Here is a 13,474-nt window from a genome sequence, read left to right as displayed (position 1 = left end):
TGGGCATCGGTGAAGGAAAGACTCCAGGGATTAGAATAGGAGTGGGAAGCTTAGTTTCTTGGCTAGACCCTCACCCTAGCCTTTGACAGTGATTTCCTCTGTAATCTGAGGCAATTGCCCATGGTGAAGGCCGTCAGAGGAGGTCCGAGGCAGAGAAAACCTGCCTCATGATGTTCCTGCAGTCCTAGAAAGGAGCAGGGACCCGTTACTACCCCTGAAGTTAGTGCATTTCAGCGGATGCCAACTTTCACAACCAAGTCCTTGCAAAACTGTGTCGCTTTGCGGTCTTGCACATAGGTAATTAAGGACACCAGGCCTCACGCTGAAGGGAGCTCAGCTCATCTGCTTTGAAATCCAGGTGACCCAAGCTTAAAGGTGAATGTTTTCATCTTGTAGTGAGACCTCTTGAGTCCTCCTTAGCCTGCTTTGCAGGGTGTGCTAAGTAGCCTTTGTGTTGTGCCTCCTGTCTGGAAGACAGAGGGCTTAAAACCTTGTCTCACATAACCAGAGGCATCTGCTGAGCTCGATACCGTAGCTTGATACCCAGACTGTAAGCACTCAGCTCTGAAGATTATTGGGACGGCACTGCAGAAGAAAATCCTTTTTCTTTTGATCAGATTTTGGGTTCCTGAAAATCTTGCTCATTTACAAGATTACCTGCATGGAACAGTTGCATTGCCTTAATTACTGTGGTTTGGTGAAGTTCTACTAACTCCTGGTGAGAATGGCTACGAGAAGAGTTTCTCCTATTTGGGGAAAAGAATGAGATGAGTATAGGGCATTTCTGTACCGACACACCTATGTCACCTCTACGGTTATTTTAGTCATAGTAATACTGGCAGAGTTGAACTGGTACAAGTACCACATAGAGGAGACTTCAGTTAGAAATTTTGGCTTCGTGAAGCCCTTTTTCCTTTCTCACCGACTATTAACTACGCTGCCTGCCCCCAGCAAGCTAAACTAAAAGTTATGCCAGTCTGCTTTTTTGTTGCTGCTCTCTGGTTTATTATCCTAGATCCAAAATAAAGCAATGCAGAGGAAGTTTGCGACTACAGATTCCATTGTTCTGCAATAGTTTGGGGAGCATTAACTTCCTTACACTCATTGGGAGATTCCCAGTGACAGTGATAAACGTGTTACCTCAGGAGCAGCCTCTGAGCTTTTTTCACCCTGAGGTTCAAACCTCCTTTAAGGATCTCCATTATGTCATTCCAAGAATCTCCAACCAGGGGAAGGCCCATTTAGCCAGAGAGTAAGGTTCAGCTTTAACAGTAAGGTCCTCACATACTGTTGGATTTAAGCCCAGCATTGTCTTGTGGGTGCACGAATTTAATTTCTATTTCAGAGACTGGCCTTTTTCATTAGTAGGGGAGGGGAGGGAAGGAGAAGAGGAGAAATGTAATGATAACATTTGAGATTTAACATGGTAGGTTTGGAACTGCTCACACACAGCTTTGTCTAAGTCCCCAGCAAAATGTGATGGCGTGGCTAATGATAAGAGGCAGTAATGCTTTCAAGTACCTGTTTAAAATGGTGAAAGTTTTTTACCTGACCTGTCTCTGAAGGAACCTCAGGGGACATCAGTAAACACGTACGCTGGACTGAGTAATGGGCAGGATGTGAGCAAATGGGCATGTATGGTGGAAATGCCTTTGAAATTCTGTTAATAAAAAAAGAGGATTGGGCGCAAAAGTAGGAGCAGATTGTACAATGAGAGCACACAACGGGCTGGGTTCCTTGCCAAATATTGCTCTGAAATGAAATCCGTTTTGAGGAGAAATAACAAAAGTTGTCCTGTAACAGAGTGTCTGTGCGCTGAGAAGCAGATTTCTGGAGAACCTCATGCTGCCCTTCAGTCCTTCCTCCTTTTTTTATGTTGCTCCCTCCCACAGCCCCAAACCTTCTCTGGCTGCGTCAGCAGCATCACCCCAGTGTGTAGCACCTGGCGAGGGACTGGTGTTACTGCAGACCAGAGGAGAGCATTTGAAATGAAATGAAGGTGCTTACTCAAGGAGTGGTGGAACGCTGTCTCCTTGCCCCTATTCACTTGTGAACGTAGATGGAGACCAGAGAGGGGCAAGTTGCTCTCCCCGTCCCGCAGCATCCCTCGCCTCCCAGACCAGCTTTACAGCGTTCTCCTCACTCAGCGTCCATTTTCTAATAGCGAAATTACTGACCTCCACTAAGCCCTAATGGCCAGGGCTGTCAGCCTTTCCACTGCCTGCCTTTCTAAGTGGAAAGCTATTTCTTACATCCCATAAGGCTGCTGCTCTTTGACTCCCTAATTGATTGAAGATCAAAACCCAAGCACCCCCCCTTATATTTGTCGCACGCATCTGCTTGTAATTCAGAGCCAGGAGGTCCCAGCGCCTTCTCGGCTGATGGGCGATGCACACACCACTGCCTTTGCCTTCCTTCTCTTGCTTGGCCGTTCCTGAAATGCTCCCAGACATCCGCCCTGGTGCTGCCCTGGGATGAGAGCTCTGTGACATCCCCGCTCCTGCTGGAGCTCAGTTTCATGGCAGGATATGCCACACAACACTAATTTTTCACCTGCTGACGAAGCCAGAGCGTGTCTGGGGTCTGGGCTGAGCTGACACGGCTCTTCCAGGCAGCGTAGGACTGAGGAGAGCCCAGACGCGTGACAGAGCAGGGCTCTGCGCTCCAGCCGTGAATCAGGCTCTTAGATGAGATTCCACAGCCCTTCTTCTAATTGCCGTTGCCGTGACTCAAGAGGAGGAGGGAGGCAGGGCCCCTCTGGTGGCTGGAGACATATTTTGCTGATTTCTGACACTTCTCTTTCACAGCTTCCACTGGTTATTTTCTGTCAATCCCTTCTTCCTTCCTCTGCAACCCTTTATTTTCTCTTTTCCTTTCTCTTTCCTCCCTACTTCCCTCTTTTTCTGTCAGCCATGCACCACTTAATAACAGTCGCTGTATTCAATAAATATATTAAAGATCCCCCTGGGAAGCAAAGGCTGGAGCTGGTCCAGAGTGCCAGGAAGCATGTCATTGACCTAATGAGGACATATATTTGAGGGGGGGAGAGAGAGAGAGAGAGAATGGCTACTTCTCAGGGCTGCTGCAGAATGAAATCTAATAAACAGCAAGAAATCCCTTCTTGCCCAGGAAGGAGATATGAGACCAGAAAGAAAGGTGAAGTGAGAGAATGAAAGCAAACCAAATCTTGACCTACAAGTGCTCTCTGCTGCTCTCTGTATCTCCTCGTAGCTGACCCTTGGAACATCAGTTCCATGGTGGAGAGTAACCCAGATGCCCCAGGTCCAAGTCTCAGTCTTGCTGCAATCTTTAGGCCGTTCTTCCAGCCATCATGTATGAGGTTTCCTGGAGGAGCCTCCCCCGTTCATTCCCCGCACAAGCTTCTTAATGTTGGCTGCCTGAAAATAGCAATGTGTGGATAGAGGGAGACTGTGGAAGCTGAGACAGAGATACAGGCGGAGTGGGGAGGAGAGAGGAGATAGATCTGACCGTCCAACCAAGCAGCCTGCAAAATGGCACCTGCAAATACATCTTCCCAAACTGCTTACCTGCAGCTTTGTGATTTGCATCGCCGGGGCCTCCCCGTGTGCCTGAGTGCTCTGTGTTTCCATGAAAGGTGGTGGTACCCAGGGCCCGACCCAGGGCACACTGAATTCCCAGTGACCGTGGTGGTGGTGGGCTACGCCAGTTGAACTCAAGTCCTTAATTCACCCGTTCACCAACGCTGTCCCTTTGGTGCAGTCTTCCAAACCAGGGGATGTGGGAAAACCTTGTCAATATTTTTTCTTCTCTGTGGCCTTGCCTGTGCTAGAAAATTGAAAGGTACAGACAGACTCCATCCAAAGGAAGTGTCGGTCTTATAATTAAATGGGAGTAGAAAGGGACAGTTGTGGGTAAGAGATGGGGCCGTGATGGGTTCTCCTCCTGGCAGTAATGACCTGTTCCTGTAGCTGGATGCTGCCCGGTATTCTCCACGCTTACGTGGCATGTGCCTTGGTTTCTGCAGCGCACACCTGGGACAGCGGAGCGAGCGCAGGGGTGCCGCGGCGGGCAGGCTGGCCACGGGGCGGGAGCTCAGCTGCAGAATGAGGCGGTTACTGCCCCCGGCGTGAGAAGACGTCCAGGGGATGCCTGGCTCACGCTGTTGGCCTCTTCCATGGCTGCCACTCTGGTGTTGAAAGCTTGCAGGGGCCACGAGGGTAAAAAAAAATGACGGGGAAGGAAAAAAACAACTTAAAAATTAAAAACTATCCCAGCTGCTCTCCATTATTTTGCCAGCTCTGTCACTTTCTTTTCTGAGCTGGATTCTCATTCCAGTACAGGCTCCAGAGATGCCTCAAATAGCCTCAGCCCTTCCTGTTAATGTATTTTTTTTTGTTCACATACATGTATAAGCAATTTCGTTCTTCACACAAAGCAAACCCTGACATTCGAGTCCCTCCTCGCTGTTTGTTAATTCCCCCAGCTCCGTGCCCCCCAGACTGCCCTCCCCGCTTAGAGCTGTGCAGGGAATTGGGCTCTTGCTGTTGCTGGGGGGCCCATCTGGTAATTTTTATTGAACGTTTTGGAACTGATCACGCTGTGCCTGAGACCTTGGGTGGGTGTGGAGGTGGGAGAGATGGTAGCAGCTGTAGCACCTTTGCTTGCCTGGCTACGGTTTTTATTTTTTCCTCCTTCTTTTGTGTTATTCATTTGTAAGGGACTGGCTCCTGCTCACCACTCTTTATACAACCCAAGGACGGGCTTGTGTAGCTGATAGTTTGCAAATTATTAGTAATTTGATTTCAATTGGATGAATAACCCGATAAAGCAAGACGTACGTTAGCCTCAGAAATCTAATTGGTGATCACAGCATAGAGATGTGAAATGAGTGCTTGGTTCTGCTCCCTACCCCTCTCCCCTCCCCCTCCAAAAAAGATAATTAGGATTTAATTTCATTCTCACCTATTCATTTGTCTAAATATGGGTGTTTAATTATCCATCTCGGCAGATAGATGTCTCTGCCTCTATGTGGATCTGAACTATTCCTTTGGTATGAGCTTTTCCCTCCCCCTTACTTACAACTCTCTGATGCAGTGTTCTTACACTTTGAAGTTCAGCTGAGCTAAGTCTCATTGTGAGCCGTGCCTTCGCCCGACGCCGAGGATCGCTGTCTGCAGTCTACCCGTGTCAGGAGCTGCAGCAGACCATGAGAAGTTACATTTTGTGGAAGGCTGAGAGCTTAACTTAGAGACTGAACCCCAAACGGAGAGCCGGGAGCCCAGGCCAGCTCCTGCTCCGGTGGCAGTTCCCTTTGCTGCCTGCGTGGGTCATTTCACCCTCCGGCCTTGTGCCCCCTTTGTCGGTGCCATGGCCGGGAGATACCTGCCTACCTGTTTCCTTGGCGTTTGGGTGGGATGTGCACCTTCCCGTTGAGGTACAGGATCTGAGCCCAAGGGCTGGAAGTGGTGGCGGTTCCCGGTGTGGATGGGAGCTTGTGAGTGTTAGCTGCACGGGTAAAAGGAGTGCTGCAGCACCACTTTGAGAGTCCAGTATGGACTGGTAGCATTAGAATGCCAGGTGGCATTAGAAGAGATGGTTGTTCTGTCTATAGTAGATGGTACGTGTGAGCTCCAGAGCTGAGCATCTGTGGAAATGAGAGCGCCGTAGTTAGCTGAGTTTTAGGGCGAGACAACGGTTAGTGGTGCGGCAGAACGGGGTGCTCTGTTGCTGTGCATCTGTGTGTGACCCTGGGGAGCACACACGGGGGTGTTATGGGAGCACATACGTGGTCCAAAGTGGACTGTGGCCCACTGTCAGGCTCTGAACACGGCTTGGAGGAGACGCATGTTGCCTTCAGAGACAGGCCCATGGGGCAGGTTAACCACTGTTTTTCTGAATTGTAATTTTTTCATCAGGAAAGAGACCATGGAGTTTTAATCAGACAAACATGGCATTTAATCCACACATAGGTCAGGGCCAAACCCTTTCAGTTTTTTTGAGGGCACTGAAGAACATTTTATGGACAGAGAAACAGGAGAAACGTAAGATTCCTTTCCAGACTTGCAGTTCGATTTCCAGCTGGTCCCACAGAGTTCATTGCTGTGCAGTGTTCAGAGCTCTCCCTACTTCCACTCTGCAGCTGCCAGGATCTGATTGGCGTAGTGCAAGGTGCTGAGCTGGAGTTAAAGGGGGTTTGTGATGGTTTTGGGTATGTAGGAAATCTTGTATTCTAGGGAGCAGTGTGAAATTAGGCTTACTACCCTCCACCAATTCCATTCTCTGGTGAGCAGGTCTCTCTGGATTCAGATCTCCCTGCCTGGGAAGTCCAGATGCGTCCCAAAATCTGACCCAGCTTCAGTTCGTGGAAATTTTACTTAATGCCCCAGTTTGGCCTGTCCTTTCCAGAAAGTTTTCAATTGTCTGAATTTTAACTTTGAAGAACAACTGTTATTCCTATAAGCTCGGTAGCTGGGAAGTACCTATTCCATTTCTATTTGCAAATAAAATGTGGGGAAGGTGGAAAGCTAGGATAGGTTTTCTACACTGTTTCATGTGAGAAAGAAGAAGAATAGGAAAACTAGGTATGTGTGGAATTACTGAGTACAGTTCTGAGCACAGCTTTATTGGTGACAGCTTAGTATCTACTAAAATCTAACAATCCCCTAAAAGAACTACTTGCCCCTAAAAGAACTACTGAGAGACCAACTGGACTGCCCTTTCTGAGCCAGTCTTGCAGGAAGAGCATAAAAGGCATGCTATCACATCAGTAAAACTTGCAGCAGCATCGTGTCTTGGATGTGAAATTATTTCCGTGCTAAGAGTTGTTTTCAGTTGATTTGTGAACTAGGCTGAAGCAGGGGCACCCATTCAGGAAAGCACTTTAACAGACACTCAAACCTCAGTTAAGTCCCATTGACTTCACTGGCCATGCTTAAGTGTTTTCTGGCCCAATTCAAAGCTCACTCAAATTGGAAGAAAGGCTGTCTTTTTGTTCAGCAGGTTTTAGATTATTTTTTTTCTGCAGTCAGATGGACTTCAGCTACAGACTGTCGCTTTTTCTAGTTGAAGGCAGAGACAGGGGTGCTACAGGGATACACAAAATATGCAAAAGTGCATTTGGCCTCTGCTACTTGTAATATTTGCAGCCACTTCTGTTTAGTGCTTTTGGGAACCTACATCTGCAGGAGCGGATTTATACGCACAGCTAGGAACCAGCGTGTGTCCCTGGCAGATGCTGAGAGACGTGGGAGTGGGTTTGTGGAAGGATGCGGGCTTGCTTGCCAGTTTGGTCTCAGATGGCTGGGGGCCTCATCAATCACGTTGACGTGGAGAAGCAGTGGTGGTCACAGACCTCCTCCGGCTGGCAGGGGAGATCAGTGCGCCCTGATAGCGAGTGGGGACACCAGACCACGGAAGGTCAAGCGTCTGCCTTAGTCCTCTGGGTTGGTGTAGATGCGGTCTAGTAGCAAGTGGGGCGGGACAAAAAAAACCAACCCCCTTGGCTGCTCTGTCTTAATTTAGGAAGTTGTTCATCTAGAATCTGCTATTCCTGCTTGTCAGCAGGCAGAGTGACAGAATATGTGAAATTAATTTCTGAGGTGGGAAATTGCTAATAATTTATTTACAGCTGGGGCGGGTGTGGAGGAGGGAATACAGTACAGCCATATTTGGGTTTTCTTCATAAAATGTCAATGCTTAGCTCTTTCTGCTTCCTATGAACATGTCCTGTTAGTTGAGACAACATCCTGCAGTCCCTACACCTATTCGGAAGGCGGTGTGCAGCAGAGAGGTTCTCTCACAGCTGAACAGCTCAGCTGCACGTCTCTGATTTACTGATTTACACTCTGAGCCCAGCTGTGGACACTCAGGACCACCCTGTGTGTGCAGTGTGGTCTGTCACAGCACCTCACAGCTCAGAAGAAGGCAGTAGCTGTGGTTGTGAGCTAGGGAGAGCGCGCTTGAGAGGACCATGGGTGGGTTGTCGTGATGGAGCAGATCTTCTAAGCGGTAAGAGATGCAGCGTTCAGCGTGTGCCATTGACCTTTCTGTTTGTTTGTTAACAGGATACACACCCACTGGGATTTAAACATCTCCTTCCGAGAGACCTCTTGCAGGTACCATTTTGGGGCACGCTCTTTGTATGGTAGGCTAAGAGTTTATGATATGTTACTGGCGTATGGATGCTGTTAGATGTAAATGAACGTTTCTAACTGTCAGTGCTTTTGTCTTTCTCCTTTGCTCCTCTTTCTCCCCTTACCACATATCCTTTCTTTTGTTTTTATTTTGGGGAAATTGTCTTTGGGGGTAAACAGTCTCTTTTTTGCTGGAAGAGAGAATTGATTAGACTTGTAAAGAAAGCCCTTTATTGGTTTTGATATGTTTACGCTGGTCCCTTTTTGGAAGAACGCAAAGTTGGGGTGGCCCAGATCTAATTCCTGCCATGAGAGACATGGGAATCTGCGTCTCATTTGCAAAAGTGATTCTTTACACAAAAGGGTCATTGAAAGCCAAACTGAACTGCTCAGGAGTTGCAGCGTTGTGCTTCACAAACTTAAAGCAGTGTCGAAGTTTGAAGTACTGGAGCCAACAGGACTCTGCATTTTGTAATGTGACGTACGAATGGGTTGAACTACAGCTGCAAAAGCGCAGGGCAAGAGTATTTACAGGTCAGCTCAGGAAAAAGTTAACATTCAGAAAATGACAAGTGTTTTACAAAGCATAAATAAAAGAAATTACATAGAAGTCTGAATTGTGAGAAGAAAGGGGTTGCCAAAGTCTAGTTTCTTGCTGTAACAGAAGGTGGAAATTCATAAATTGAAGATACCCACTTACAAACACAAATATTCCTTTGTGAACTCTGAGTCAGTTGATAACCTGAGCACAGTGCATTTTCTTTATGTGTTGCTAGTAGTCATAAACTTTTCTAATTCTTTAAAAATATAGCTGCAGAAATTTGCCTCGGTTCTAGAAAAAAAACAAAATGGAATTTTTAAATTTCTTTTATGCTCACTTGCCACATCAGAGTGAAATAGTTGAGCCTGGCAGGTGCTGCTTGTTTTCTGAAACCCGAAAAATTAGTCTGTGCAGCTGTGAAACTTCTTGGCGAACACAGGAAAAAAAGGAGGTAGACAGGGAGCAGGGCAGCCCAGGATCTGGCTCTGTGTGTGCTTCATGCCTGTGCGCATACTGTAGACAGCAGGATCTGGTTCATTGGATCTGCTTGCAAATTGCAGTCCACTAACAAATTTTTTGTTTTGCTAAAAGTAGTTTCTGATGCGTTGTCTAAATTTCCTGATGAGTTACTTCTTCGGCGTAAAGAATTTCCTCCTAATATCTAATCTAACTCTCTCCTCTTTCAGTTTAAAACCGCCACCCCTTGTTGTATTGCTGCACTCCCTGTGAATCTGCTTTGATTCATGCTCCGTTAGGGAAGGAGTGAGGGCAGAGCTATTCACTGGTATCAAAGTAAGCACAGGCTTTGGCCCTGAAGCATAAACCCCCATAATTCCTAAAATTTACAACGTTAAGAATACAGAACCCCACCCTGATCAGTAAGCATCTAGAAGCCAGTCTAGAAGGCACATCTCACCCAGCACTCCTATAAAAAACAGCTGAAGTTTTTTGTGTGGCAGCCTTTAGAATAAAATCCCTGGTTTGTTGCTATAAGCTTTGGGACTCTAAAATACAAAAGAATGGATTCCTTCCAGGCAGATCCTTGCATGATAAATTTCAGCCTACAGCAAAGTTTATGGCTGAGTTATAAACTCCTAAAAGGCAGAGGTTTGTAATGGAAGTGCTGACACAAGCCTTAATTAATGGCCATGTGAACAACGATTCTGCACAACGGCAACTAAGGGTGCAAACAGCTTTGGAAATCAGAATGCCTATCTTAAATTCTGAACTTGCAATGCATGGAATAAAATAATGGTCTGATTTTTACGTCAACAAGTACGCTTCTTGGGCTTCCTCAGCTTGACTTCTAGCTCTCTCCAGGCAGAAACATTGGTAGTTCCTCCTGGGAACAGAAGTTTTGCTTTTGCAGATTAAACAGTTAGCCCAACTATCAAAAATGGTCCCCGTGCAGCTAGTTCAGAAGAAAACACCACGTGTTATGCTACGTGGTAAAGAAAGTAATTTGTGTGTTTATGTGTTGGTACAGGAAAAGGTTGTATTTAAGTGGCCTAAGTGGCCACGCAGTTCTGTAAAACATCTGGCATATCTAAAATACATCATGGGGTGGCAAAAAGGTTTAGCTGACCTTTGTTCTCAGTGACCTGCGTAATTCAGCACATGGGAGTTACCCAGGTCATCCCAAACCCATGCCAGGAAATCACTGTGATGCCACACACCTGCATCGAAACACACGGTCACTGTGCAGGTGACTTAAATCAAGCAGGTGTGAGAACTACCATCTTAACTTACCTGCTTCTTTGTCGTAAGTTTGTCTTTGATCTTCCTTTCCAAGTTGTCAGAAGATACCTGGATTCATTGGCTGTAGTCACCATAGAATTGCTGCCTGCGTTACCCGGGATAAAAAGATGTTTAATTGGCTACAAATCATTCTATGTGCAAGGAACCAAAAGCTCAAGATAGGGGAATTTTCCTGAAAGGGGAGATTAGGATCTCTCCCTGTCTTGCCAGGTGCTTTGCTCCCTTGCCCTTTAAGCTTTGAAGTTAATACACGTTTAAGTTTTTGTTTACAGCTTGACTTCCTTTAAAATTGCCTTTTTAGGGTAGCATTTGCTTATATGGACATACTGCTTCTGGAATAATTTGCTGAAATGTGTTAAAGTTGCTCAGTAAATGATGCACTTCTCCTTTTGTTTCAAGACAAGCCTGTCAAATTTTGCAATAGTAAATGCAAGGTTAAAGCCTGGTCTCTGCCACAAGATGCCAGCTCTCTGCTCCCGTTGGTTTCAGTGTGAGTCACAGTTGCTCAGCACCACAGGCAGGATTACCTTTCTGAGGTTGAGGCATCTCATGAAAATAAATTGTGGAATAAAAAAGAGTTCCAGGGAGGAAAAGGATTTTCCTTCCTATTTGTTGCCACTTGATGTCTTGAGGGAGCTGCGGGGAGGTGGGTGAGAAATAGATAAGAGGCCATGCATGTTAATACCATGCGGTGCTGCAGCTCAGGATGGAATAAACATTTTGCCCACCTGAGAATTTCAAGACACTGCCAGTGCAATTAAGCATCCCTGTTTCCAAGGAAATCAAGAGTTGTTTAGTGTTGCCCTTGTTAAAGGTGGCCTGACTGGTAAGTAAGTAATTTGGTTAAAGCCGAATAAAAAGAGAAGGAGCACAGCAGAGAATGGAGCCAGGCATCTTGACATTCAGCTTCATGCTTTAGCTTTTGGCGGCGTGGAAAGCAAACTCTGAAAGAATATCCGAGGCAGCATTTCTGTCTTCAAAGTCCTGCCCTGGTGCAGGCATAAAACAGTGACAAAGAGGCAGGAGCACACGAGAGTCTCTTCAAAGCCATTTGAACAAAAAGCCACTTGAGGGGACACTCCAAGCTCACTGGGCCTGCCGGGGGATAGTTTTATCCAGGTACAAACCACATGAGGAGATGGAAGGAAAACAATGGCATCATTTTCCCAGAGCAAATAAAACGCATTTAATAAGCACAGTTTAAAGAAAGATTACGGTGGTGTGTAACCAGCCTTTCTGGATGGGCATGAACCATATTAGAATGTATTTTAGACAGGCAGACATTTGGCCGAGAGCCTGTGTATCCGTGTGCATGTCTGTGTTTTAAATCTGACTGTGACATACTTAGTGGGCCTTTCCACGCTGATTTAACCCCAACGTAAACCCGTACTCAGCCAGAACTGAGTTTGTCTTTGGTCTCTGTGGTACAGCTGCACACTTTTTAGAAAACTGTATTTAAGGAGGAATTAAACAGGTTAGTCGAGAAGGAAGAGGACATTAAACAGATCAGGCCAAGTGGAAGAAGCAGATGAAAAATGCATGGGAAATGGGACAGGAGCAGAAAACTAAAGGGAAATTCACTGATTTAGCTCATTCCTTTGGAAGATACACAGGGAGAGAGAAAGCAGGAGGGGAGAATTGAAAAGTAGATGGTTCTGAACATGTCAAGGCTGATCCTGACTCAGCAGAAAGTGTTGCTGTGTGATGCAGGTAACGCTATCAAGTCCCAGAGCATCCTGCTGCTCTGCCCTTTAAGGGTTGATATAGGATGGCTTCTGGGCTCTCTATGTATTTACTTATTTTTCCTAGTAAGTTTTGCTTTTTAATCTAGGAGACCTGAATTAGGTACTAGAAGGTCACAAGAAGTTTTTAGCACCTGGAAGCTAGATGTGGCCCTTTTACGCCCTGCAGCCTTTAGCATCTGCTGCTAAAAGAGCTGGTATTTCTCAGATAAGCACCTTTAAGTTACAGCAGAAAAATCAGACAGTGGCAGAGGGACAGAGTGCCTTCAGATGGGGACCTGCCTTCACCCTTTCCATGTCAGTCACGGATTTCTGCCTCGACACCGGCGGGCAGCAGGGCTGAAGCAGTAGCCCCTGTTGAAGAAGCTGATAGTGAACTGAACTAAACAGAATGAGTCAGATTTTGCCCATCTGATTTAAGCCAGGGCAGACAATACTGGTGAGATACCAGCTGTATGTAGACCTGCAGAGCTGTTGCCGTAACTGGTGATGACTTTGGAGGACAGCTGTGGAGCTGACTCTGGACTGTATGCTATAGAAAGCTTAAAAAGATCCGAGTGGAAGACCGCAAAATGTATTAGCCATGACTTGTGCATTGGTGTGGGGAGGACACTTATTTAACACGAGGCTGAATTTGGCTCTTCCAGATGATTTCTGCGGTGGCTTTGGGACATAGATTGCTTGAGGAAATGTTTTAAGCCTCATCTTGGTGGAATGTACAAAGAGCTCTCACTTTTGTAACTGTTAAAGCTGTGAACCAGGACGTGGTTCCTGAAGGCAAAGCTGATAAATACAAGGAAGCTCTTGGCTAATGCCACTGTTGTTGGCAGGCAAGGCATGGCTATGTGGAGACAATATGTTGGAAGGAAAAGACTTCCCAGATGAGTGAACTCAAGTTTGTTTGTCAAACAGTGACATACCTGTTTGATTTTAGACAATAGTTACCCAACAAGTAAATGGATGTGTTCTTTTGTTTAACTGGGAGAAGTAAAGTAAATCCACATAGTTGATAGACATTCATAAGAGTGTTCTGTGTGAGACCGAGGAGCGCTGGGGAAGGTTCAGCCAAGGAGCTAAGCCTCCAGTTCTTCAGAAAAAAATGAGTGACCTTTGCTTTGCTTGTGTTTGATCACCCACAGAGCATCCATGTGAAGTCTGAAAGTGTGGATACTGAGATAAAATGGGAGGAGCTGCTACATATGGGCCTGATGTTCCATCAGCTGCTTTTTGGGGACTTCAGATAGCAACAGGACAGACTTCTGGCTCTGTGCTCTAGTGTATATGGCTTCCTTTTATCTGTGGATCTAACCCTCCCAAAA

At 46.3% G+C, this 13,474-nt stretch overlaps 1 protein-coding gene across 2 annotated transcripts in view; it reads left to right on the top strand.

Annotated features, from left to right (window-relative positions):
• The window catches only part of SAMD11 (sterile alpha motif domain containing 11), a 125,653-nt gene that overhangs the window by 41,760 nt on the left and 70,419 nt on the right, over positions 1-13,474 (top strand). For both annotated transcript variants that reach the window (XM_074609452.1, XM_074609451.1), the window contains exon 4: positions 8,046-8,096. In XM_074609452.1, the coding sequence (XP_074465553.1) occupies positions 8,046-8,096 (51 nt within the window). The remainder of the gene's footprint in view (positions 1-8,045; positions 8,097-13,474) is intronic.

This window comes from Larus michahellis, chromosome 16 (genome assembly GCF_964199755.1).
Source record: "Larus michahellis chromosome 16, bLarMic1.1, whole genome shotgun sequence".
Lineage (NCBI taxonomy): Eukaryota > Metazoa > Chordata > Aves > Charadriiformes > Laridae > Larus > Larus michahellis.
Note: the sequence above shows the minus strand (reverse complement) of the source record. Positions and strands in the feature narration are given on the sequence as shown.